The 26,853-nt window shown below is 55.8% G+C and overlaps 1 protein-coding gene across 1 annotated transcript in view; it reads left to right on the forward strand.

The window, feature by feature from the left end:
* The first annotated feature begins 311 nt into the window (after positions 1–311).
* Positions 312–26,853, forward strand: part of SRRM3 (serine/arginine repetitive matrix 3) — a 33,162-nt gene continuing 6,620 nt past the window's right edge. Inside the window, exons 1-10 of the mRNA XM_075528504.1 lie at positions 312–544; positions 7,327–7,428; positions 14,624–14,752; positions 14,832–14,912; positions 15,248–15,277; positions 15,673–15,735; positions 15,919–15,954; positions 18,113–18,160; positions 18,470–18,574; positions 19,030–19,207. Coding sequence (XP_075384619.1) covers positions 312–544; positions 7,327–7,428; positions 14,624–14,752; positions 14,832–14,912; positions 15,248–15,277; positions 15,673–15,735; positions 15,919–15,954; positions 18,113–18,160; positions 18,470–18,574; positions 19,030–19,207 — 1,005 coding nt within the window. The remainder of the gene's footprint in view (positions 545–7,326; positions 7,429–14,623; positions 14,753–14,831; positions 14,913–15,247; positions 15,278–15,672; positions 15,736–15,918; positions 15,955–18,112; positions 18,161–18,469; positions 18,575–19,029; positions 19,208–26,853) is intronic.

Consider the following 26,853-nt stretch of genomic DNA (forward strand, 5'->3'; position numbering starts at 1 on the left):
TTTGTGTCAGGCAGAGAAGGCCCCTAGCTGTCGCTCCAGACCCTTGAGAGGCCCCCCAGACGTCACCTTTCAGAGAAGGGGAGCAGATATCGGATCCCTCCTTCGACCCTGAGGTAGAACCCCAAGGTGCTGAGCCGCTGTCCACCCCTCCCACCCCCCAGCAGTGCTGGGGAAACGGATTAGCGCTGTGGATGGACCCTAAAATCCCCAGGATTAACTCGCGCCCACGGGAGTTTAGCAGGAGGCTGAGAAGTGACCAGCCCGCCCCATCTCTGTGTGCCCCACAGGGTCTGCGACTGAGGCCCAGCGCCATGTCCTCCACGGTGAATAACGGGGCAGCCAACATGCCCGCCCCGCCCGACGCCTCCAACGGCTTTCCGCAGGCCGCCGCTTCTTCCGCGGCCTGGCCGCGGGCCGAGGACGAGCTGCGCGCCGCCGAGCCGGGCCTGGGGAAGCGCGCGCACCGCGAGATCCTGGACCACGAGCGCAAGCGGCGCGTGGAGCTCAAGTGCATGGAGCTGCAGGAGATGATGGAGGAGCAGGGGTGAGCGCGGAGGGAGGGGCGGATCCACGGGACCTGGGGCGGAGCCAGGGGTGGTGGGCGGGGCCCAGGCGGAGCTGGGATGGGGTGGGAGCCCAGCAGCAGAGTGCGGCCAAACTTCAAAACTCAGGGCCATAGCCACGGAGTCCATTCTGACTCTTGGAGACAAAGGAGACGGGCCCTGTGGGTTTCCTAGACTGTAACGCTTTACGGGAGCAGAAAGCCTCCTCTTTCTCCTGCATAGCACCTGTGGATTCGAACTGCTGACCTTGAAGTTAGCAGCCAAGTGCATAACTACCCCCCCCCCCAACTGGGCTCCAGTAAAGTCTGGGCAAGGGTCTGTAAAATCTGAACCTGCCCACAGCGTGGGCTCATTCCGACTCATCCTGACCCTGCAGGATGGAGTTGAACCGCTCCCTCGGATTTCTGGGACTGGAAACCTTGACGAGGCAGACGGCCTCATCCTTCCCCCTCCCCCACCCGACCCGGACAGTCTCAGAAACCCACAGGGGCAGGTCTGGTCTGTCCCATAGGATCACTAAGAGTCAGAATCGACTGCCTCGATCACAGTGGGTTGGCTTGGGAAAATACTTGGAAACTAACGGGTTGAGTGCTGAAAGGGCAGAGGGGAGCCAGGCCACCCATGACACCTGCACTGTCAGGCTGGCTGAGGAACTGGCAACCCTCTGAACCTGGGTTTGTTCCCGGAGCCACAGCTGCACCAGACGCTGCCAGTCTGGAGGTCCCTGTCCAGTGCATAGTACCCAGGCAGCCGAGGGTGGACCGAGGCAGCCAAGCCCTGGCCCACTCTCCCATGGTGCCCAGAGGCCACGGAGGCCCACTTAGAGACAACCCTGTGTTCCAGGCCACCAAGAAGGCCAGGACAGAGCTGAGCCTGGAACCGGGCACCATGGGAGGGTGAAGAAGCAGCAGGGGGTTGGGGGGTAAGACCAGAGAGGGATGGATGGGAGAGCTGGCAAGGAGGCCCCCAGCTGTGGATGAGCTGGGTTTGGTGAGCTGTGGGTGTGAAGAGAGGAAATTAGGCCCCCAGGGCAGGCCTGGGTAGGGGTGGGGTGGGGAGTATCCACCCACTTGGAACCACAGGCCCCTCATTAAGCCTTCCAGGCCTGCTTACTGGGGGGGCCCCAGCAGTGCCATGAGTGTGGGCTGGGGGTGTGGCCAGGGTATGAGAAGCCTGGCAGGGACAGACAAGGGCCAACCTTCTGAATTTTATTCTGGGAAACTGCCCAGCCCCCTCACAGAGTCCCACTCCTCTCCAAGGCCGGCCCTTCCAGAACCCCCACCTCCTCCCTGAACCTCTCCATTCCAACAGCCTGCATCCTTTCACTGACCACCCCCCAAGAGCCCCTCCCTCAGGGGGTCCCTCCCCCTGGCTGGGTCGTGACCTCTGCTGTGACCCCTCAGCCCTGTGCCCATTATTAGGATCCATTAGCATCATTATCGGGGGAGGGCATTGGACCATGTCCTTGATATCAACCTCTTTTGTCTCTCCCAACCACCAAATCAAGGCCCTGGGCATCAAGGATCCCTCCTTCCATGGGAAAACCCCACTAAATCTTTGTGTTCAGTCAGGGCCCTTCAGGTGGCCCTCAGACACCCTGAAAGCTGGCCCCTAAGCTACCATTACACACACATGCGCGCGCGTGTGTACACACACACACACTTTTTGCCTTTTAGCAGCCATCAGGTCAGTGGAAGGCACAGTCACTTGGGAGTCACCTGTGAACTTGGGACAGTAACCCCTGTGTTCTGGTGTCCTGAGCGTCCTGGGAAGGAAGCACATGTTGCTAGTCCCCAGCCCCCAGCCAGGCCCCAGGAAGTGTTCAGTTGTGCAATCCAGTCATGAATACCCTTTTCTAGAAACACCGGCTCATTTGTGATTATTCGCCAGATTGTCCAGCATTTGACAAGCCTCCGCACCCTCACAGGAGCGCCCACCCTTCTGGGCCCATTAGAAAGCAGTCCCGCCCCTTAATATTGATGGATGGCAGCTAATCCACTGGGACGGATATTGCCCTTGGAGTCATCTTACCAAGGAATCTCTGTGTGCCGCCCGCCGTCAGGACACCCAGGCAATTCTGTCCGCACCCTCTTCTCAAGGGACCTTTGCAGTAGCCCAGGGCAGACCTCCCTGCTTCCAGCCCCTCCACCTCAAGTGAACATCCATCCTTCCAACTTGAACACTTGTCACTCACTCAGTCACTCAGCAGGTGGCCAGCTTGGTGCCAGGTGCCGGGATGCGACAATAAGCAGACCAGTTCCCACAGGGACCCCTCGGCCAGTCCACAATACAGGCCCGTCAGCACTAGAGCATGACCTTGCTCATCAGGATCCAGGAGGGAGGGGTTGCTATGGGAACACAAACAGGAGCGCCTAACCTGGTGGTCCTGGAAGTGGATGTGATGTCTATCTCAGGCCCACTGTAAACGCCCCAGGAGTGAAACCTTTGTGCTTGGTCCTGGCAACATGCATAAGACTCAACTGAGAAGTTAATTTCAGAATCAGAGCTGTTTCTGTCCTTAAGGCTCTGGACAGGAATCGCCACACTGCCCTCCAGAAAGGATGTGTCACACTGTGAGCGCTTGTTGAAGGATGGGAGAGGAGGAGGGAGGGAGGAAGAAGGGGTATGGGACCCCGGAGGGCACCTTGCAGCGTGGGCTGGGCTGGGCCTGCCCTGAGGATGGTACACCTTGGTGAGCAGCTGACAGAGGCAAGACAACACCCCTGTCCCTGTTTGCCAGCACGTCTTTTTTTTTTCCTTTTCCTTTTTTAAAATGCTTTTCTTGGGGGCTCTTACATCTCTTACCACAATCCGTCCATCCATCCATTGTGTCGAGCCCATTTGCACGTATGCTGCCATCATCATTTTCAAAGCATTTTCTTTCTACTTGAGCTTTTGATGTCAGCTCCTCATTTTCCCCCCTCCTTCTACCACCCACCCTCCCTCACGAACCCTTGACAAGTTATAGATTATCATTTTCATATCTTACATCGTCCTCTGTCACCCTTCACCCACTTTTCCATTGTTTGTCCCCCTGGGAGGGGTTATAGGTCGAGCCTTATGATTGATTCCCCCTTTCTCTCCCCCCGCCCCTAATCCTCCTGGTATCTCTACTCTCATTGTTGGCTCTGGTCATCACGTCTTCTAACAAGGATACTGACCTACCACCCAGGAAGGGGAGAAGGAGGCGCATAGGGCAGTAGCCACAGGACAACAGCTCTATGCAGGGCATGGGGCAAGGGAAGGGGCAAAGCCTTCAAGGTCAATCTGGAGGGAGAGTTGCCAGGGCGCTTGGGAGGCTGGGACAGCAGCTGTCACTGTGATGCCGTGAGAGGAGACAAGGCCTGATTCTGGGGTGAAGGAACAGAGATGAGAGGAAATAATACTGCAGGACTCCGGGAAGGAGGGAGAGGAAGAAGGTCATGAACTTCCATTCAAGAACCACACATCATTCATGCCCCCACACTAAGCCAAGGGCAGGGTCAACAGTGGACCCACCACCCGGACCCCAGGCAAGTCACTCAGCACCCTGACCTCGCAGAGGTGAACATGCTTCGATTAAATTCCGTTTTAGCCTCCTGGGGCTGCCACACAGAAAGTCACAGGTGGGTCAGTTAAAGAACCGAAAGCGATGTCTCCTTGTTCAGGACGCTGTTGTTGGCAAGGTGCCTTGGAACCAGTTCCGGTTTCGACTCAAAGCTGCCCCATGCACAGCGGAACCAGACACTGCCCGAGCCGGCACCGCTGCCCCCATCATTGTTAGCTTTGGGTCCCTGGGTGCAGCCACGGTGTCAAGCCATCTCTCTCCGTAAGGCTCTTTCTCTTTTTCCCTGACCCTCGACTTGACCAAGCATGACGTCTTCAGCTGGTCACAGAGCCATCGTGCACGAGACAAAGTCTTACCATCCTCACGTCTTCCAAGACAGCTGTGCGTGTTCTTCTGGCAATCCTTGTTATATTCAGTACCCTTCCCCAACACCCTCGCACCGTTCCCTCAGGCTTCCCAGTTCAGTGTTCAGCGCTCTCCCGCATAGAGGGTGATTAAGAACACTATGGCTTGGGTTAGGTGCATCTTCCTTACCAAACTGATAGCTTTACTCTTTAACCCTTTTGAGAGAGTTGGACAGCAGAGCTCACCGGTGCGATATGTCATTTACTTCTTGGACCGCTTGCTGCCTTGAGGGTTGATTGTGGATCCAAGTAAAATGAAATCAATCCTTGAAAGCTTCGGTCTTTTCGATGTTCATCATGCTGTCGCTTATTGATGCAGTTGTACGATTTTGGTTTTCTTTATGGTGAACCTGTGTTCTCTGCTCTTCATCAGGAAGTGCTTCAAAGCCTCTTCTCTTTCAGCAAGCAAGCTAGCGGCGTCTGCATCTGGCAGGGTGCTGGTGAGTCTTGCTCCAGTCCTGTTGCCACATTCTCTTTCCTGTAGTTCAGGTTCTCGGGCTATTTGCTTAGCATAGAGATGAATAAGCATGGTGAAAGGCTACAACACCTTTCCTGATTTTAAAGCAAATGGTTCTGTTAAAATGACTGTCTCTTCCTGAGATTCCACAGGAACCTGCAACGAAGTGTGCTGGAACCCCAAGTCTTTGAGATGCTGTCTATACTCCATTCCGATCCACACAGCGGAACGCCTATGCGTAGTCAATACATCACAAGTAACCTGCCTCTTGGCGTTCCCTACTTTTAGCCAAGGCTCTTCTGACATCACCGATGAGCTCCCTTATTCCAAGTTCACTTCTGAATCCACCTTGGGTTTCTCATCTCTTCCTGTTGATGAACGGCTGCAACCCTTTAAAATTTATCTTCAGCACAATTTTACTTGTGTGTTATTAATGGTACAGTTCAGTAATTTCTACATCTGTTGAATCAGGGATCTTTGGAATGGGCACAAATATGGACCCCTTCTGGTTGGTCGATCGAGTACCTGTCTTCCAAATTTCTTGACATAGATAAGTGAGAGGTTCAAGCATTACATCCCTTTGTTGAAACCTCTCAACTGGACTTCTGTCTTCTCCTGGAGCCTTGTTTGTTTCTGGTTTTGTTTTTCACCATGGCCTTCAGTGCAGCTTGAACTTCTTCCTCCAATATCATCTGTTCTTGTTCATATGCTACCTCCCCAAATTACTAAACATCAACTTGTTTTTTTCTTGGTACAGTGACTCTGTGTATTCCTCCCACCTTTTTCTGATGCTTTCTACTACACTGACTATTTGATCCATTGAATCCCTTAACATTGCAGCTTGAAGCTTGAATTTTTCTTCAGTTTGCTCAGCTCTAGAAATGCTAAGCCTGTTCTTCATTTTCAGTTTTCTTACTCATGTATCTAAACATTTTGTTAGAAGACTTTACTTTGGGTCACCCTTTGGCATTTTTGTTTAAGCTCTTTCACTTTATCATTTCTTGACTTACCTACTCTCCACCTGACTTACCTACTCTCCACCTGACTTAAATACTCTCCACTTGACTTAGCTACTCTCCACCTGACTTACCTACTCGCCATCTGACTTAGCTACTCTCCACTTGACTTAGCTACTCTCCACTTGACTTAACTACTCTCCACCTGACTTACCTACTCTCCACCTGACTTAGCTACTCTCCACCTGACTTAGCTACTCTACTTGCCAAAGCTATGAGTCAGAACCAACTCAACAGCACCTAACCACAATGTGCAAAATCAAATGCCTCTCATGGCATTTTCTTTCTCTCGTACCCTATGATTATCTGAGCATGTAACTCCTTACAGGACTAGAAAGCCTCGTCCTTCTCCCATGGAACAGCTGGTGGTTTCAAACTGCTGACCTTGAGCTTGGCAGCCCAACGAGTAACCACTACACCACTGCGTCAAAGAGCTACAAATCCAAAATCAGGATATTGGCTCTAGGGCAGGGTCTTCCTTGACTATTATCTTCTGGAGCCTGGTGTGTTTCTGGGTGCTCCTCGGCTACTTGCAGGTGTAGTTTTGTATGGTATCTGTGTGGGTCTTCATCTCCTGCTCTGTTTATAAGATTCCTCTTAGAAGGGATTAGGTATGGGAATCATCCTCCACCTCACCCCCATAACCAGGGAAACCCTCCTCCTTCCATACAAGGTCACGTTAACAGCCACGTAACTGGGAGAAGCAGCTTGACCCATCACGTTTTCCAAGATTGCATAGACCAAATGAGTGATGAAGCTGGAAAAGCAAAAGCGACCAGGCCACTCACTTCTCACCTTGAGAGTCACAGAGTGACTCTGGCCTCTGTGTCAGAGAGAGGGCTGCCCTGGGGTGGGGAAGGGTCGAGAAAGGCGGGTTTCCTCTGGGAATAAGTCTTCCTTTATGTTGGCTGCTTGTTTGGGTTTAATGCAGGATGAGTAGGCCTAGGGCTTCCTTGAGGCACCCTAGTGACTTAATGGGTTGCAAGCAGTGGGCTGCCAACCACAAGGTCAGCAGTTCAAAAACACCCGCTGCTGTGTGGGAGAAAAATGAGGCTTTCTACTCCTGGAAAAAGTAACAGTCTCATAGACTCGCAGGGGGCAGCTCCACCCTGTCCTGTAGGATCGCTATGAGTTGGAATCAACTCGATGGCAGTGAGTTTGGTTTAGGGGAGATTTTCCTCAGTGGGTAGAGGTTGACTTGGTTCTGTGACTTCACATGAGTGACTGCAACCTGGAACATGCCCTTGTGACAATGGACTGGGTGATGGGCTGGGTGGGGGGCCGGTGGGGAGATAATGGCAGCCAAGGTCATAGCCCTTACCTCCCTGTGCTGCTGTAGGTACTCAGAGGAGGAGATCCGGCAGAAGGTTGGGACTTTCCGGCAGATGCTGATGGAGAAGGAGGGCGTGCTCACCAGGGAGGACCGGCCTGGGGGCCACATGTAAGTGCTCACCCTAGCAGGTGGGGGAGGAAAGGGAGGGAGCATGCTGGCTCCAGTGGCAACCGGGAGTCCCTGGAGCCTTGCCAAGCGCTCCCTTTCAGGTGATGGAGGAGGGCCAAGGATGAGAAGGGGGAGGAGGGAGGAGAAGTGGGCGTGAGCTCTACCCACCGGGAGTTGTGGGCTTACAAAGGCGCCTGGGCAGCATTGAGGGCCTCCCTTGCCTGCCTCTGGGTCTATCTGTAGCTCAGCAGCAGGAGGAGCAGGGGAGGTAGCCCAGCCCTGGGCTTCAGAATCCTGGGCTGCACTAGAAACGCAAGCTCCCTTCATCCCCTGTGAATACAACTTGCCAAGCAGGCTCCAGAGTAAGCAGGGGCTCCGGCGGCAAATAGGCATCAACTGTGGCCAAAGGCTGGGCAGATAAAGCGATCCAACAGGGAAGTGACAGAGACACCTGGCTACGACAGGGTTACATACTGGCTATGAAAAGGAGAATAAAGGAGGAGTTAGAGGTTTCAACCAAAAAGATCGAAGCCCTTGAAACCCCAGTTCCACTCCCAACCCGCAGGGGTCACCCTAAGTCAGAGTTGACCCAACAGCAATGGATGGGCCACGAAAACTGTACAACTAACGGAACCGGATGCTGTCGCTGGGGCAGGCGGCAGGGGCAGTCTGTCCACGCAGGTGTCGAGGCTGATGGCACGTCGGTCACCTCGTGTGCACACGGGGAGCAAGGTTGCTGGCCTTCCCCTGGCCCAGCCTGGGTCCCTCTCCAGCAAAGACACTCTGGCCTCCTCTGGCCGGAAGCAAAGCTGAGGCTGGGTGAGGGACTAGGGTCCGAGTTGCTGGCCATTTCCTGTGGCGCGGGGCTGGTCTTGGGGGGACCTAGCATGATGAGGTTCTGTCCGTTTTCACTCACACGAAAGGAAGTCAGTGGCAGTGTCCGTGGCAGTCATTGGATGGGTGGGTGCCTGGAGGGACCAGATGAACCCTCTATGGTGGGTGGGGAGGTCTTTATAGGCTTCTCAGAGGATCAGGGACGGGAATTCCCCACCATACTCCCTTAATCCCCACCTCTGACCCAGGCAGGGTCAGAAGCAGCCTCAGGCTGGTGGGAGCAACTCCTAGGGAATCTGTGGGTATCAAGTTTATCCTGCCCACTCTCTACCACCACCTCCTTCTCTTTAGCCTCCCCAGTGCTCCTGGGAATCATCCCCCCTAGCTGACATCCTAGCTATTCCGCCTTTCTCAAATGTCCTTACAGCCAGAAAGTTGTTCTCAGCTTCTGCCCACACACCCACTCAAATTACCCTGGAGTTCTCTGAGAACCGCTTGCCCCGGCCCCCTCCACGCAGCACCAAGGCAATCGACCTGCTCGGGGCTCCATTTTTCTTCATTTTTTAACTCACTGTTATTAACCCGCCCCCAGCCTCCCACGCCATAACCCTAAGAAACTAGTCATCGAGTTACGGTCTCCAGAGCCTCCGCACTGGCTCTGAGCCACACCTCCATCTTAAGCCCATCTTCTCTCCCTGGCTCCTTCCTCCTCGCCCAGTGGCCCTCCCTCCGGTCTGCTTTCTCCTCTGGCGACCAACTTCCATTTTGTCCTTCCTTTTCAACCACATTTCCACGATGAGGGAGTGAGCTTCACCCGTCATCTCTGTTCCCTAAGGCGTGTTCCTCCGCCTTCTGCCCCACAACTCCAGGTCCTTGTTTGTACCCTGGCCACCTGGGTTCCACTCACCACAGTCCATGATTTCTCTTCCAGAAGTTCCCTGAATGCGCTTTCCCTTCCAGAAGCCTGCCCCCCGCCCCGCCGCTCCCAACACACAGCTTCTGCTGTCCACTCTTCTCCTGCCTCCTTCCAGACGTTGGTTTTCCCCTAAGGTGTTTTTTTCTTCTTCTTTTTATAAAGATCATTTTATTGGAGGCTCTTAGAGCTCTTATAATAATCCAGACATCCATGTATCAAGCGTATTTGTACATCATCATTTTCTAAACATTTTCTTTCTACTTGAGCCCTTGGTATCAGCTCCTCTTTTTTCCCTCCCTCCTACCACCTCACCCCCTTCTCCCACCCTCATGACCCCTTGATACTGGGCATATACCCAGAAGAGGTAACAAATGGACCACGGCCAGTCGTCTGCACTCCAATGTTTATTGCAGCGCAATTCACAATTGCAAGCCATTGGAAGCAACCTAAATTTCCATCGATAGACGATTGGATTAGAAAACTCTGGCACATTCACGCAATGGAGTACTGCATATCCCCCAAGGTTTTGGCATGTCCTCATGTCACCTGTCTTCCCTGTGTCTGCCTTCTCCCTGCTTCTTTGAGGGGGGCAGGTAGAGGGAGAGGACTCCTCACTCACCCAACTTGAGTACTTGAATTTTTTCTGTACTGGATGGACCCCAAATCTTTCCCATGTTTGTAGGTTTGTTTAACATTTCATTGACATATAATTTGCATACCATACAATTCAGTGATTTGAATATGCAATCACCACCACAATCCATTTTAGAACACTTCCTTCATTTTGACACTCACTGGCATTAGCTCCCCATTTCCCCCCAAGAACCCCATTAATTTGTCCACCGCCTCTGTAGATTTACCTCTCCTGGATTTCATGTAAAGAAAACCATACAAAAAATGAGCTGGAAAAAAAAGAGCTGATTCCAGGAACCCAAGCGGAAGGTGAACTTTGAGAATGACGAGGGCAACAAATGTATAAGGGTGCTTTACTCAATTGATGTATGTATGGATTGTGATAAGAGTTGTATGAGCCCCAATACAATGATTTTTTTTTTAAAAAAAGAAAACCATACAAAAATAAAAACAAAAAATTTTAATAATTAAAAACTCACAAACCATAACAAAATAAAACACAGAAAAATCTCAATCCAAAAGAAATCAGAAAAAAAACACCCTTGAGCAAATTAAAATGGGTCAAAAGGGAAAACAAATGATAAGATGTTAAATTTAACCTTCGTGGAACTTGTCCTCGAGTGTCTGTGCTGGTGTCCTGAGGTTGGGGTGCAGGAGAAGGACCTGCGATCCTTCCTCCCTGAGTGGCAAGACAAACTTCCAACCTACAGCCAGGAATTACCAACTGGCCCTCAAGAAGAGACCATGCGTCCGTTTGAACTGTTTCCTGGGTGTTCAGTGGGACAAGAGATGGGGACAGATGAGGGTGGCCACCAGGAAGGACTCCTTGGAGGGGTCACCCTGAAAGGCTGAGTAGGGGACCTCCACCTCTGGAAGCCTGAGATCTCCCAGAGGCAGGGACACGAGAGACGGACAGGATCCTGGGATCCCACTGTGGAGCAAAGATAAGGCTTTCCACTCCCACAAAGAATTACGACTCGGAAGCCCACAGGGACAGTTCTGTCCTGTCCCACAGGTGGCCATGAGTCGGAACAGACTGTATGGCAGTGAATGAGACACCAAACAAGGATCCTGATGGGTTTGTTTGCTGCTGTATCCCTGGTGCTGAAAACCCAGTATCTTGCTCAGTTTTCCCACAAAGCCCGTTTCCTCCTTTACACCGCGAGACTGGACCAGAAGGCTTCTCCTAGCCGGAACAGCCTCAAATTGTATTCAAATAGTGGCACCATTCCTCACAGCAGCTAGCTCAAGAGGCTGGTGGGAGTCCAGGGAGCTGTTTGTGGTGCTGAACCCACAGTTGCCTTGGTCTGAGGTAGAGAGGGGAGGCGCAGGGAAAGGTCTGACTGCTAACAGGTGGCTTGTGGGGCTTGTGTGCCTGGCATCTGACCAGGTCTGCACGCCTGACCTGAGAATGTGGGTAGTAGAGAGATATCTCTAGTATCAGACACCCCAATTGTCCAAACCTCCACATCAAGGCTCATACCCTGGGTCCTAGCTACACTACACCCCAGCTGTGTGATCTGGGCTAGTTCTTGACTATTCCGGACCTCAGTTTCTGGATCTATGGATCTATGACCTACCTCCTAGGATGGTTGGTGAGATGAACATAGGCGTGAGAAATAGACAACACCCTGCCAGCCGCTGGCCCCCACAACCACCCTCATGTTGGCCAGAGGATGGACTCACGTTCTCCTGCACAGCCGGGCTGGTTCCCATCCTCTCTGACAACTGTGGTGGAGTCCGCTCAGGCATCCCTGGGGTTTGTGCCTTTGGTCTCCTGATCCTGATCCCCCGGCCCACCCCCAACCGACCAGTACTTTAAAACACAGAGAAATTCAACCTCCTCTTAGACTCTTAAGAGACCCAGACTGAAGGGTCTCCACATGGGGTGTCAGAGAAAGGGGGAGCCTTATTCTCCATCTCCGAGGCTCTGGCTCCCATCAGCCTGTCTTCTTGTGTCTTGTCAGCTGGAATGTCTCCCATGGAGTCAGCCTGAGTTCTCCCCACCCCCAAGCAAGCTATTTATCTCCTTAGCAAGTCCAAATGAGGTCATCAAGCTGCCACCTGACTGACAGGCTAAACTCCACCCCTTCACTCGTTAAGTCTCAAATTGACAACAGATTGTGAAGCCCACACACTGTCATGGAAAGATTTCATCTCAGAAGTCCTATGAGCAGTTTTACCCCACCCGGCAGGGTTACCCTGCGTAGGAACTGACTTGATGGTTGGAAGGAGGGTGGGGAATATTGTTTGGATTAATTTTTTTTCAGATTATTTGCCATTAAAGACTCGAGTCCATTTCAGTTGAACTTTTCTTCTTCTTCTTTTTTTAACCCCTTCTAAACCACTCAAACCATGATTAAGCTTTGGGGGATAAGGAATCTGGAGGGATTTTGTTTGGTTGGTTTTTGTGTGTGTTGTTTCTGACCCTGGGGTGGCCACAGGAGGTGGGGCAGGCTGAGGGGCAGACTGAGGGTTCTCCAGGACAGGAGGTAGAAGGCCACTAGATTCAGGGGCAGAGGGGCCCGTGGGGAAGAGCAGAGGCTGAACTAAAGGGATGTAGGTGGACTCTGGGTGGGCAGGGCATGCCATATTGCTCTCCTCCATCACCCCTGCAAAGCCTGCCATCAGGGCTGCCAGGGCCAGCTTGGAGGGCAGGAACAGAATGCCCTTGTTGAGACTGCCCTCAAGGTAGCTAACCCTGTCAGGCTTCAGCTACTGTCTTCAAAGATTCACCTGTGGGTCCCCCACCAGAGCTTTGTCCCTTCTCAGACCCAGGGGCCAGCCAGCACCCATTCACACTGGCTCTTTTTCACACAAAACAGAAGCCTCCCTTCTCCCTGCAGAGAAGGTGTCTGAATGTCACTGCCACCGAGTTGATGCTGACTCATAGGGACGCTGTGGAGCCCTGGCGGTGTAGTGATTATGCACTGGACTTTGATCCTCGTGGCTGGCAGTTTGAAACCACAGGAGAAAGACTGCTTTCTACTCCCGCAAACAGTTATAGTCTCAGAAACCCACAGGGGGTCGCTGGGAGTCAGCATGGACTTTCTGGCAGGGAGTACAGGAACAGGGTAGAACAGCCCCTGTGCCTTTTTGAGACTGTAACTCTTCAGGGGGTCCCATCTTTCTCCCTAGTGTCCCACAGAGAACCCCAAGTCTAGTAGTGGCTACAATTATGAGACCCAAGTTGGGAGCTAGGCCTAGTGCCAGTGGCTTCGCAGACAGAGTCATTCTGAATCCGCCCCTCCCACCTGGGCTCTCTTTCTGTAGATGAGGAGGGTGGGCAGGCCTGTGGTCAGACCTTTCTCATGACCACCCACACCTTGCATCACGTCTGACTTCCCTGGCTCTGAGCAGATGTAGGTGCCAGGGCTGACTGAGGGGCCCTGTCTGAGCCAGTGTCGATGACAAATGAAGCTTCAGAGGTCACCACTCTGGAGCCTGTGTCCCCGGGGCTGGACCCCTGGAATAAGAAGCTACCTGTACTGGCTGCTGACGACTGGCCCCTGCTCATGGGACCAGATGCTCATCGGGCCTGCCCCGCCCCACCATCAACTGTGGACCGGTCCATCTTACTCCCTGAGGTTTTCATTGGCCAGTCTTTGGAAGTTGGTCACCAGGCCTTCCTTCCAAGCCCATCTAAGTCCAGAAGCTCTGCTGATACCCGTTCCAGATCTTAGCACCACACAGGTGGGGGGGAGGGGGGTGGCTGGGCCAGGGGGGGTGTTGGCTGGGAAGTGGACCTACAGGTCTCACATAGGGAAGGACCCCCTGGGAGTCAGAGTAGAACTGGACTCTGTGTGACTCAACAGCCTGTTCTTCAGCAGTAGGTCACCGGTCCTTGCTTCTAGTGTAGCTCTCCGTGGACACGAAGCCCCATCATTTGGGTTAGCCCATGAATTCACTACTGGCAGCACCAGGGACTCCCAGCACTGCCCATTGAGTGTCCTTCCAACAGCCTGCTAATCAGCCTCATCCTGGAGGGGAAACTCAGAAAGAGGGCCGTGAGGGACACTGAGTGAGAAAGGCCAATGGACCTACTGGCTTCCAGGCATGCTTTTGCCCTAAGGCCAGTGGCCTGTGGGAAAGGGGTGTGTGTATAGAGGCTGCCATCTGTGGCCCAGGGTGGCTGGGGCGCCTGAGTCCAGCACACCGACAGGCGTGGAGGGAGCTCTTCACAAGATGGATGGACGCATCCGAAATGGGCAGTGGGCCAAGAAGGCCGGCAGTGATTGATGGGGACATCCAGGCAGCAACGGCCGAGCAGCCAGGCCTCTGGGGGCCGCTGGGGAGGGCGAGAAGCTAGGGCTAGCAATATTTCAGACCGCGGGGGGGCGGGGTGGGGGGTTGTGGGTGATAGGGAGGGGCATGGGGGAAGGGAGGTGTCCCCACAGGGGGAGGGGCACAGGAGGAGACAACAGGGTTAGGGAAGGACAGACCTGGGGGGAGACTCCGCAAGGGAAGAGCTAGGTGGGGGAAGGGCCCAGGGGTGGGGGACTCGGGTGCTCATGGGTGGGGCTGAAGGAAAAGGCTCAGTGACAGGAGGGTCTACCCGAGGGGCAGGGCCTCATGAAGGAGAATGGGTCTCAATGTGAGGTCTTAGAAAGGGGCTAGGGTACTGCTTGCTTTCGCTTCTCTTTGTCTGATGGTCCTGCTGTCAGTTCAGGCCTGTCTACACCTGGGCCCTGCGGGATGGGGGGGAGGGGGGAGGCTCGGGGGAGGGGCCTCGCAGCCGCGAGGAGGGCTGGGGGCGCGGGGAGGGGGGAAGGCGGAGGGGGGGGGGACGGTGAACGGTGCTGTCGCCTGCAGCATGGCTGAGACCCCGCGGCTGACAGAGGGCAGCGAGCCAGGCCTTGACTGCGGGCCCTTCGAGGAGGACGGCGGCCCGGTGGACTGCGACTGCCCGGCCGCCTGCTACCGCGGCCCTCGGGGCTACAGGTCAGCGGCGGCCAGGTGCGGGAGCCGGGGGGCGGGCTTGCGGGCGCCCCTCACCCTTCCCCTGGCCCTTCTCGCCCAGGACCAAGCACTGGTCCAGCAGCTCGGCGTCACCCCCTCCCAAGAAGAAGAAGAAGAAGAAAGGAGGCCACCGCCGAAGCCGGTGAGGAGCCTGGAGGGGCAGCAGGGGACAACCGGTTGACCTGTGAACCCCGCCCCTCCTTGAGTAATCCCCCTTCTACAGACCTGGCCTCAGAATTGGACACCCAACTCATAGATCCCCCCCCAGATCGCCATTCACTGGCTGTCAGGTTCCTCGGTCCTCCAGGCATCTTGAGTCCACCACCACAATGGGAGTGGCTTGAGGGGCAGACATTTGCCTGAGCCACCTCCCTGCCTCAAGCCCGGGGTGAGCTGCCTAACTAACCCTGTCCACCTGTCTGTCTGTTTGCCTGTCTGTCTGTCTGACTCTCCTTCTGCCTGGCCATCCACCCTCAGCAAAAAGAGGAGACTAGACTCAGAGTGCAGGTCAGTGGGGCAGGGCCCTGGTACTGGGGCACTACGAGTGGGTGGCAGAGACTCCAGGCCCCTCCCCCAGGTGCAGGAGGTGTGGCCCCTGAGAGTCTGGGTGCCTGCCAAGGTGCCACCTCCCCCTCCCCCTAGATGTCAGGAGACCCCAGGGGGTTCCCCACCCTTTGAGTGTGGTTGGCCCTTTTGTTACAGTTAGGGGGCTGGAAGGGTGACTGGGGGACAAGCACCATCCACCATTGTTGGGGCCCTTCCCCATCCTTGGGACCTCAGGTCCCTGCTATACAAGGGGCAGGTGGCGTCCTGGCTGGAGTCCTGTTTCGAGCTTCAGTACACCAGGCCCCAGGTCCCCACCACTCCCAGCCTCAACGAGCCCGCTCTCTCTGTGCCCCCAGCTATGGGAGTGTCTCCCCCATGCGCAAAAAGAAGAGGAGTGTGAGGAAGCACCGCAGAGACAGGTACCCAACTCTCCCTCCCCTCAGAGACAGGAACCTGCCCCCTCCCCTCCACCCCAGCAAGCACCCCTCACTCCCCTTCTGTGGGGGCAGCCTCCCTCTTGGATGGAGCTGAGGATGGCATAGGCATGCTGTGGGCCAGGCCACCCCAGGTGGGCTCAGGAGACCCTCTTCATCACCCTACAGGTCTGATTCTGGGTCCCAGCGGAAGAGACGGCACAGGTAAGGGGGCCCTGTGGAGGGGTGACAGGGAGGAAGTGGACAGCAGCTAGAGCTCCCCTCAGGGGGCCAAGGTTGGAAGGAAGCAGGGAAGGGAGGGCACTGAGGGAGAGGCAGTGGGGAGGGGTGTGTTCCCACCCCAGGTATGAACTCCTGCCCCAGCACTAGGCCTGGGAGGGGGGTGAGAGAGGGGAGGAAGGCCAACCAGTGGCCACAGCTGCCTTTACCTCTTTGGAGCTGACTTGTGGTCACCAGACTTTCCAGACCACCCAGCAGGTGTCCAGGGGCGTGCCCAAGGAGGAGGGGGAGCTGTCAGTTAGAGGGCCTAAGGAAATGAGAAGGCCCAGTGGATAGGAGAGCCAGAGGGTCAGCTGTGACTAGAGGTAGAATTTGTAGCGGGCAAGTGCCAGCACACACACACCCCACCCTGCGCGCGCACACATACAGGCCTAGGTGCCAAGGTCATGGAACTGGCCTCCATCCAGGTGGGACTGGATGCCAGTGGAGGGCTCTGAGCAGGGCAGTGACTTACTCCAGATGGATGGTGTGTGTGTTGGGGTGGGGGGGGTGTTGGAGTGGGGAGGTGAGGCGGAGGCAGTTGTCCTAACCCAGGCAAGGTGGCCAGGGAGGACAGAGATGAATAAAGGAAGCTGAGAAGATATGAAGGGTTGCCTGTTCTGGGACAGTCGAATCTCGGGGTGATGTGCCAGTTGACCCTCTCCCTGGCAGCCAGTCCCATCTCATTGGTGGGAAGCTGCCCCCCCCAAAATTTGCTTGGTAGGGGAGGGGCCTAATGTGGTCCCTTCTGACTTCCCCTAAGTCAGTGGTTCTCAACCTGTGGGTCACTACCCCTTGGGGGGTCAAATGACCTTTTCACAGGGGTCCCCTAAGACCAAAGGAAAACACATGAATATTTCACAATAGATAATTACATAATGTTTTGTGATTAATCACTATGCTTTTATGATGTTTAATTATGTTCAATATGTTACAATGAAAATACATCTTGCATATCAAATATTTACCATACATTACGATTCATAACAGTAGCAAAATGACAGTTATGACGTAGCAACGAAAATAATTTTATGGTTGGCGTCATCACCACATGAGGAACTGTATGAAAGGGCTGCGGCATTATTAAGGTTGAGAACCACTGTCCTAAGTCCAGCCTCCTCCCGTGTGGGCCATGTGGGCCCCTGCTGCCTCCCAGTGGTCACTTAGAGCTGACTCAGTCCTGCGGGCCAGCTTCCACCATTCTGGAAGGAATCCAGAGATGGGCTAGAGCCACATGGGGAATGTGAGATTCAAAGCAGGAAAACTCAGTCCCAGATGCCAAGCCTCTGTCCTTCTGGTCTGCCCACCCCCACCCTCGCCCCAGTCCTGTAGGAAGCACATCTTTGGGTTTCTTTGCATCACCTTTGGGGGTCTTGGGGTCAGAAGGAGGCTCTGCACTGGAGGGGCTGGCCTGGGGTGGCCTTGGAGAGGAGGGGCGGAGACCTGAGAGAGACCTCATCAGAACCTTCTCAAAGCTTTTGTTTAAGCCAGAAGGAGCTGCTGGCGAGGGGTGGGGGTGAGAGGTGGGGGATAGTTTAGGGCAGCAGAGGATAGAGATCCAGAAGAGGACATCCTAGGAGCGAACTGGCCCAAGGCTCTGAGAGGCCCCAACTGAGGGGACCAGGGAGACAGCAATGAGGTACGGAGGGGCCCCGCCACCACCGCTGTGCTTTAGAACCTGTCCCAAGACCCCTGCCCAAAGGACCAAACGGGAAAACCAAACTCTGCCCTTGAGTCGATGCTGGCTCACAGTGACCCCATAGGACAGGATAGAACTGCCCCTGGGGGCTTCCAAGATTACATGAGTATAAGGTGGTCTCCCTGTCTACCTGGCCCAGCCAGACCTGCTAGCCACAGCCTCCTCCTTGTGGGGTGGCAGCACCTTGCGGAGGAGCGGTGACTGGGACCCAGGCAGGAAGTGCTGGATCTGGTGGGGGGAGGGAGGGGGGAGACAAAGAAGGCAAGTTGAGGCCTGACAGAGTGAAAGGGGAGGAGAGGGAGAGGAAAGGAGCCCTAAGAGGGGACAGCGGGGTGCCAGGGCTCAAAGGCCCAACTTCCCTGGCCCTGCTCAGACTCCAGGCTCACTGAAATGTCTGCTCTGCAGATCCCGAAGCCCCAAGAGCAAAAGGAAGGAGAACAGAGCAAGGAAGAGGTGAGCGGCTCCCTGGCTTCTGTCTCCCTCTCCAGCCACCCACCCGGAGCCTCTAGAAAGAACGGGCAGCCAGGCCTCCCAGATGGAGTCACTGAGGCCTGGAGAAGAAGCCAAGAGTCTCCAGAGGGTCAATGTCAGAGTGATGTTCCCCCAGCTCCCAGCAGGCTTCTTTCCAGGCCATGTGGCTGAAAAGCCCTTCTCTGGCCTGTGACTGGAATCCCTTGGCGGTGCGGGTGGGGTGTTGCTGACAACTTTGAGTCCAGGGTGGGCAGAAAGCAGGGACCAGCTGACTTCTCTCCCCTATGTCAGGCTGCACGGGGAGTCCCCAGGCCGGCGGTCCCACCGGCACAGCAGCGGCAGTTCCCATAGCCCCACCCACTCCTCCCACTGCAGTGATTCCCGGTCACCTAGCAGGTAAGCCGGTGCCAGGTTTTTTGGTTTCGTTTTTTTTGTTGTTGTTGCGAGGGGGCGGGGACAGGGCGGCAGGGGGTGACCAGACAGACCCCCACGAAGCAGGTTTGGGAGGAGGGGGTGTCCACAACGGGAGGACTACCCCTCCCTGAGTTGGAAATCAACAAGAGCAGGTCTGGCTTTCTTGGCGACCCTACAGTGCAGAGTAGAGCCGGCCCTGTGTGCTTCTGCGACTGTAACTCTACTTCCTTCGGGAGGGTGGGTTCGAACTGCTGACATTGTCGCTAGCAGCCCCGTGCATAACCCACCACTCCACGAGAACTAACTCCACGGCAGCGAGTGGAGTGCAAGGCTAGCTCAACGGGTGGTCCCTCTGAACGGGGAGCGGCCGCTGGCAGAGTAGGCGCCCCACGCCACCCTCCTTCCCATCCCCGCCCGCCCCCCTCCCCATCCCGCAGGCTCAGCCCCAGGCACCGAGAAGACGGACGGAGGACGGGAAGCCAGCGGTCCAGCGGGAGCCGGTCGCCTTCCCAGTCCGGCGGCAGCGGATGGGGGTCGCCCCAGCAGAACGGCGGCAGCGGGCAGCGCAGCGGAGCGCCCGGGGGCCGCCCCGGCCCGGCGCATACCCCGCCCGATGTACGTACGCTCCGCTGTCCCCAGCGTTGTGGTGCAGCCAGCGGGCAGGGGCGGGGCGCGCGGTGACGGGGCGCGGTGGGCAGGGCGTGCACGCCTCCCTCCCCGCGCCCCCTCACTCCGTGGGGGAGAGGCCTGGCTAACACTAGTGCTAGAGCACCTGAGCTGGGCAAGCGGAAGGCCAGAGAAGGGTTGACCACTGTCCAGCAAGGTTGGATAACCGCAGGGAGAGGAATCCGGGGCTCCCGCCGCCCCCCTCTCCCAGGACTATGACAGGGACTTTTCCCCGGGGTGGGGCACCTGGGCTCCAGTCCTCCTCTTTGCACCAAGCCACTAACTCTGGGAGTCCTTGTCCCTAGGCTGGACCTCCTCCCTCGTCTCAGTCATTTGCCACCACTGAGCGGGATCGGAGGGACCCAGCCTACCGATGTCTCAAGTCACCCATGGCCCATGACTGTTATACAGCCCTCCCCAAGCCCATAGCGCCCTCTGAGAGTTCACACCAACCACATCAAAACCAAACCCACTGCCGTGGACTCGATGCCGGTTCAATGAACCACAAGGGCAGGCTAGAACTGCCCCTGCTGGTTTTCTGAGACCGTAACTCTTTACAGGAGCAGAAAGCCTCTCTTTCTCCTGCAGAGCATTGGTGGTCTCAAACCGCTGACCTTGCAGGTAGCAGCCCAACATGTAACCAACCCCCTATGCCATCAGGGCTCCTACCTGGCCCCTGAAACTGTCCCCATCTGACCTCTCCGCCCTCCCACCAGGTGCAGGTAGTTTGAACCAAGAGAATGGGCTCTCCCAACCTCCAGGGCAAGCTCCACAATGCTTGTATTTGTTGGTCACAGAGTGTAGGGTGGAGCCCCCTCAGAGAGGAGGTGTTTCAGGATTGGCAGGGTCACTGGCTGGGCACAGGGGCCTTGAGTAGCGTGGTCTACAGGTTCCTCCCAAGACCCCTCTGTCCCACTGGCTTAGAGGGGAGGGGGGACTGGCTTTCCCCCAGACCTCCGGTTTCAGCAGCAAACACCCACGTGTTGGTCAGTTTTATTTTGATTTTTGGCTGTTTCCTTTCACGTCTTTCCTTTTCTCAAACACTCTCCCCCACCCCCACCCCCACCCCAAGGCCTCAGAGAGGGAAAGTCAAGGGCAGTTGGCAGAGGCTTTTGGCCTCAAGGGTCATTTTTATTTAAGGACTGTCCCTCCTGGACAGGCATCAGGCTGCTGGGCTTTGTGGGGTCTGGCTGGGTCACGTGGGGGAACACCACAGGTGCTTGGCTCTCTAGAGGTGGCAGAGGGCACACTGCGGGTGTAGCTGGGGCTGAGCTGGATCCTGGGACCCAGAGATGCAGGCCTGGCCTGGCCAACCCCAGGAAGAAGGTGCACCGGCCCCCACCCCAGAGACACAGAGCCCTAAAGGTGCAGTGGCCGGAACACCTTCTTGCACATCCTCCTGAAGGTACAGAACCCCAGGTCCTCATCAAGCCAGGGCCTAATGGAGGCCCCTTCCCACTCCAGGGTGCAACTGAGCAACCCCCTGCCCCCACCCCTCCCGGGACCTGGGTACATGCAGACAAAATGGCCTCTGTGACTAGCTAGACACCCCCCACCCACCCACATACACGCCACCCCACCCCACCCCTTGGAGAGAGGAACAGTCAGATAAGGGGACCTGGTACCTTCAGGAAGGAAGCCTTGTGTCCTCCCAAAGTGTGACTCTATTGTGACATTGCCCTGGGAAATGCTCTACCGTTGATAAAGCAACTTCCCTAAGTATAACCCCTAAAGCCAGGAGCCACCCCGAGTCTCTCTCCTGCACTCTGCCTGCCCTCCCTGCCACCTCTGTCACTCTCCTCTTAGGAAGACTGTGTGTGTGCAATGGCTGAAGCCAGTCCCACTTAGACCCAGGGAAGGGAGGCGAGAACTGGGGTCACCTCAAGTGTGTCTGGGAACAGGTGCTGGGGGGTGGTATTCTTGGATGCTGCCTTTAAGAGGGAAAGAGCGCAAAAAAACAAACGGAAAGATAAAAAAAAAAGAAGAACAGCAAAACTCAACCTTTTTTAACCCGGTCTATGTTTTTGTTTGTTTTTTAGCCTCCCATTTGAAACGTTGGTAATATTGTGATGCCATTTCTTGTTTAGCAGATGAGGGGGCGGGTGGGAAAGTGATGCCACTTCTTCCTTACTTTCTTCTTGTTTGTGTCTTCTTTTTCGTTCTTGTTTTTGTCTCCCCCACCCCCACCCTCTGTGTACTGGGCAGAAATGCACACTGTTTGAGTTGTGTGGGTTGTGGTTGTGGTTGTTGTTTCCCCCCCTCTTATCTCCTGTGTTGTCCTGGGATTTTGCTTTTGTGCGTGTGTCTCTGTGGGGCCTTTCCTTGTACATGCAGAGCTGGTTTTTTGGATTCCAAGTGAACATTCATCATATACATCTCTCTCCCTGTGCTTATTTTTCTCCTCTGTGGTCAGAATTTAAAAGGGAAGATAACTCTACAGAGACTCCCCCACCAACAGCTCCTGCCAAACCCACCACGCCAACTGCCCAGGGCAGGACTGGCACCGCGGCAGCTCGCAAAGTTGCAAAAGCGGTGTTGCCAGCACTTCTTTGGTCCCATTTTTGATGAAGTCTAGAGGGAAGCTGAGAGTCCCATGGTGAAGGATGGGCAGGGGCGAGAGCTTCCTTCCGCATCTCCGGGGATAACAGTCTAGCGTGGTACTGCTGGGGCAGACCCAGGAATCAGGGTACCATGAGGACAGGGATGGGGAGGTTGCATAACCCCTTCAGTGACCAGCCAGATAGCCCCAGGACATCCTGCAGGCGGGGGCTGGAGGCAGCTGAGAGAGTGTAGCTGAGGCAAAGCCAGACTCCAGGCAACAGAAAAGTCCCAGCCTGCTGCTGGGACTGTGAGCAATAGGGGGTGCTCTGCACCTCTTCAGTGCTCTTCTGGGAGTCCCAGGCCAAGGCTAACCCTCAAAAGGTTCTTCTGATGCTTTCAGATGACAAAACCGGGGCTTGCCAAAGAGGTCAAATGCCTGGCATAAGGTCACATGACTATTGACAAATCACTTTCACAGTAGACTCCGGCTCTCTAGCCTTAAAGTCCCCACCCCAGGGAGGGTGGCATGGACTTGAAGATATACCACAGGGATCCAAATGGGGGGAGGAGTATCTGCAAGGTGGGTGCCAGCTATCTCAGGTCCCGCTGGGCTCCCCTCCAGGTGCCCATGGCCTGCTCCCAGCACTGCCAGCTCGCTGGCACTGAGCCTGTTTACGTAGGGAGGCAAGGGCACAGATGCACCCCACGCTCACTCCACAAGCCTACCCAGTGCAATTGCTGCTTCGCCTCGAGAACCTGAAGTCCTCTGGGCCTATGCGGACATGAGGAAAGGAGGAGGCGCAGAGAGGGGAGTCGTGTGCTCAGGGTCACAGCGCAGGGTGGGAGAGTAGAGGGCAGGGAGGAGACCTCATGGGACAAGTCCTGCTGTCCAGGTCCCCCTAGCATGCTCACTGACCACACTCTAGCCCCTCAGAGCAGATGCCCTTCCCAGGGGGCCAGCACAGTGGACAGGGAGGGCAGTGCAAGATGTGTAACCTTAGCAACGGGGCTGCCTGCCCTGGCACCACCTGCCCCTAGGATTAGAAGTGTCAAGAGAAGCCTCCCTGGGGGGTGGCATCAGCTGTTGGACCAGAGTAGCAGAGAGGGCTTCTGAAGGCCAGATCTCTTCCCCTCCTGGGCGCTCCCCCTACCCCCACCCACAGACAAGGGAAGCAGCCCCTGCAGCAGGGGAACAGGGGAGTCAGAATCGAGGGGTGAGGGACACCCTGTCCTTTCATCTACTCCTCTTATTCCCCAATGCAAAGCCAAAGCCAAAAAAACCCAGAGGGAGATTTTATTTAAATATGTCTGGAGCTGGGGAGGGTAGGAAGGTTAGCCAAGATCAGCTTCAAATTGAGTCAGAGGCTGCCTTCCCTTTTAAAGTCATAGCCTGTCCCCCCACCCCCACCCTTCACCCCATCTGTCCACTCAAGCTTGGCCCAGTGACCACTCGTCCTCTTTCTGTCTGGGACCTGCCTGCCTCGCCATCTTCCTGTCTCGGCCTGTTGGCCTCTGCTCCCCTGTGGCCCTGTCTCTCTCTCTCTCTGTCTCTTGCTCCCTGATCATCTCTCTCTGCTGACCTGGGCCTTTCTCCCCACGCTGCCAGCACCCCCCCCCATTCACCCCACCCTGGTCTTCGGCTTCCACCCACTGCTTCCTGCATGTCCCCCTGTTGGTGAAAGAAGTACAGAAAGCTTGGCTATCAGAACCGGTGGATTTAAAACAAACCAGGAAAAAAAAAAGCTGCTAGAAATGGCTGGGCAAGTGTCCCCTCCAATCCCTGGGGCGACGGGAAGACCCTCAAGGGTTGCCGGCTCTGTCTGTCCCCTCCCCCCACCCCCCTGCTTCTGCATCCCCCATGCGGAGACCTGCTTTTCTTTTATATTCTTGCACTCCTGTCTCTGACCTCTGAGAAGGTAGGTACCACCTCCAGCCCAGCTGCTCACTGCCCCTTCCATCTCCAGATAATGCCCCCCCTCGGCCCCCCGCCCCTGCCCCCATCCCCCACCCGCTTGGTTTGAATGTGGTGTTCTCTCTCAGCTCTCTCTGGTTGTTTTTACTGCCCCCTCCCCCTTGTTCTCTTTCTTCTTAGCGACAACAACGCATCACTGTCACTTGCATTTTCTCAGTGAACTACAGAGCTGTGCTTTCTGGTTTGTCCTTTGGGTCTCTTGACTTGCTACACACACACACACACACACACACACACACACACACACACACACTTCCCTTCCGGGTTCATTCTTCCCTCCTTTTTCCACCTGCCCTGCCCCTCCTCCTCCCTCTTCTCCTGACATCCCTCATTTGAATGCATTTCTGTGCCCTCTCCCAGGTCCCCTTCCCCAAAGGTCTGCTGTGTTGAGCCCATTGGCTTTCTGTTTTCAGAGGAACTGCTAAACCCCTCCCTCTCCAGAGCCCCTGATCTTTGGTCACCCCACTGACCCCGCCCCCCCCCCCAGGCCCTGCAGCAGCAGAGGTGTCTCTGGGTTCTCAGGGCCAGAAGGACGTTTTGACTGGGTGACGCAGAGGGGGTCAGAACCCCGGTCTCGCTGGCTTTGGACTAGCCAGGTCAGGCTGAGCGATGAGCTTCCCACTGGCCACGTGACAGTGATGTCCAGTCCCAGAAGCAGGGCATGGGCCCACCCTGTTACTTTTTTTTGAAAATGATGATATTGAACAGTGGGGGGAGGGCGGGAGCTGGCCAGGAGTAGGGGGCAGATTTAGCAAAGGCTGAATTGCCCCCTACTGCCCAGCCCAGATAGGGGCTCCCACAGCCAACCCACCCCTAACTGCCTTCCCAGCTTTTGAATTTGAGCAGCTTGATATGATCCTCAGGGCAAAAGGAGACAGAAGGGACAGTTAGCAGGAGCCCGGGTCTCCCAGGATACCATGGCAGAGGCAGGCCTAGTCGTCTGACCACACGGAAGCCACCAGTCAATATCAGGGGCAGGCCTTCTGGGACCTTCCCTCCCCAGGTCCTGAGGAATTGTCTCCTCAGAATGTTCTCCTCAGCCTGGATGGTGTTGGGAGGGCAGGCAAGGAGGGAGCAGGTCTGATGGGGGAGACTGTCCCGGCCTGATGGGGAGCAGGGGCTCCGCCCTGCAGAAGCGCCTGAGCCACCCCAGGCGCCAGAGTGGGCAGGACCCCTGAATGCTGAGCTAGTGGCCTAAGCCCTGAGAGAAGCAAAAGTAGCGAGTCCCAGACAATTCCTGAGCTCCTGCCCTTCGGAGGCAAGTACACACCTCTCCAACACTCCTTTCCCCTGGACTCTCCGCAAGTCCCTAGCGGGCCAAAGGATGGAAGGTAGCAAATGGCCTCGCGGAGCGTAGGGGCTTCTAGGAGCAGGTCTATGCAGGGGAGAGCCTCCTTCACTCCTTCCTGCACCCGTGAACAAGCCTTCGTGGAGTACTTCCTCAGGCCAGGCCACCTGGACATCCCCACCAGCAGAGAGGTCCACAGTCCTGCTCCTTTCAGGCTGGACCAAGATCCCTCAGGGTGAAGACAGCCAAGAGCCCCCAGTGTAAATATGAGCAGCCCCGCCCCTCACCAGAGCTTTAGCCCTGACCTCCTCCTTGGGCCTCTCCCAGAGTCCACAGTGAATGAAGGAAAGCCACATTTTGTGGGATCCTGGAGGAGTCTCCCTGACTTGGCCAAGGGGCCAGGGGAAGCTTCCTGGAGGAGGCAGTCTCCCAGCTGCTGGTAGAAGTGCAATCTGCATTAGCCAGGGTTCACCTCCAGGTCCTGGTCCCCAGTTCTAGCACTCCTTCTTACCTTGTGGCCTTCCCTGACCAAAGAAGCAAGCAAATCCTCCTTGGTGGAGGGTACCAGTGATCCCTGGAGTTCTGGGTCACTACGCATTGCCTCCCCAGGTGCCCACTTTGCCCACCTAGTCCCCTTCACACCCTTGGACAACCCCCCAGAGGAGGCAAGCCAGACAAGAAGAGAGAGCATCACAGAGCAGGCTTCCTTGGGAGGTGCAGGGGGGTGAGGGGGCGGGGGAGAGTGTCTGCAGATCTGTGGCCACCAGTACTGTCCGGCTAGGAAATCTCATGGCTTCTAGGTTTGGCTCTTTTTGTCGTTCCTGGGAGGAATGGGACCCTGCCAAGTGGAGAACAGGTCTGGTCCCTCTGCTGGGCTCATAGGGACCCTTTCTGGAGAACACCTGGGTGGAGGAAGACAGGAAATTGCATCTAGGCATCTCCCTCCTGGCTCCTCGGGGGATGTTCTCTGCCTCTCCCCCTGAAGCACCCTCCTCCCCTCCACTGCCCCCCTGGCACTTGGAGAAACCCTTCCTGGGGCCTCCCGGCACTGCTTCAGCCCTGCTGGCCAACAGAGCACCATTGACACTATTCTGTAAAGACCCTCCCAAGCCCTACACAGACCTATCCCCCAAGAGCCCCTTAGTTCCCATTTTACCGATTGGGAGACTGTAGTCTCCAAAGTCAGATCCTCTCCCAAAGGTCCCACAGCAAACTGGCATCGGGATTGATTCCAGGGTGCCCACTTGGTCCATCACTCTCACCTCAGGCTGTGGCAGGTCAGTTGGCTTGGCAAAGAGGTTAAGAAGGAAAGGACAGGCTTGGACCTCCACACGTGCTCGCTAGGGGGCGCCCAGGGCAGAACAGGGGATCTGCGGGGGCATCTGACAGGGATAGGCACCCATCCCACCCAGAGCCTCTTTGTTCCTAACCCACCCCACTCCTAGCCCAAGAAGGGAGGAAGTGTGGTGGTTCAGGGCCTGGGGAACCTCATCGCCCTTGGTCTTCCTCTTACGTGGCTGGCCCTTTTCCCTGAGACAGAAGGGGCTGCTTCAGATCCAGATTCTGGGCTTCAGCTGGGATTCATGTCTAGGGCCTGGCTCCCACCTCCAGCACTCTGAAGGCCACGCACACGCCTGGCTTTCGCTGCTGACCAAAGAATCAAGCAGAGGATTCTTGGAGGTGGGACAGCTACTACGTACTGGTTCCCAAGGCACCCCCTCACCCACCTAGTACCCTGAACCCTATCTGACAGCCCCAGGGAGATGGCAGGAACTTGGCATTTGAGGAGTTATG

Source organism: Tenrec ecaudatus, chromosome 12 (assembly GCF_050624435.1).
Source record: "Tenrec ecaudatus isolate mTenEca1 chromosome 12, mTenEca1.hap1, whole genome shotgun sequence".
NCBI classification, from domain to species: Eukaryota; Metazoa; Chordata; class Mammalia; order Afrosoricida; family Tenrecidae; genus Tenrec; species Tenrec ecaudatus.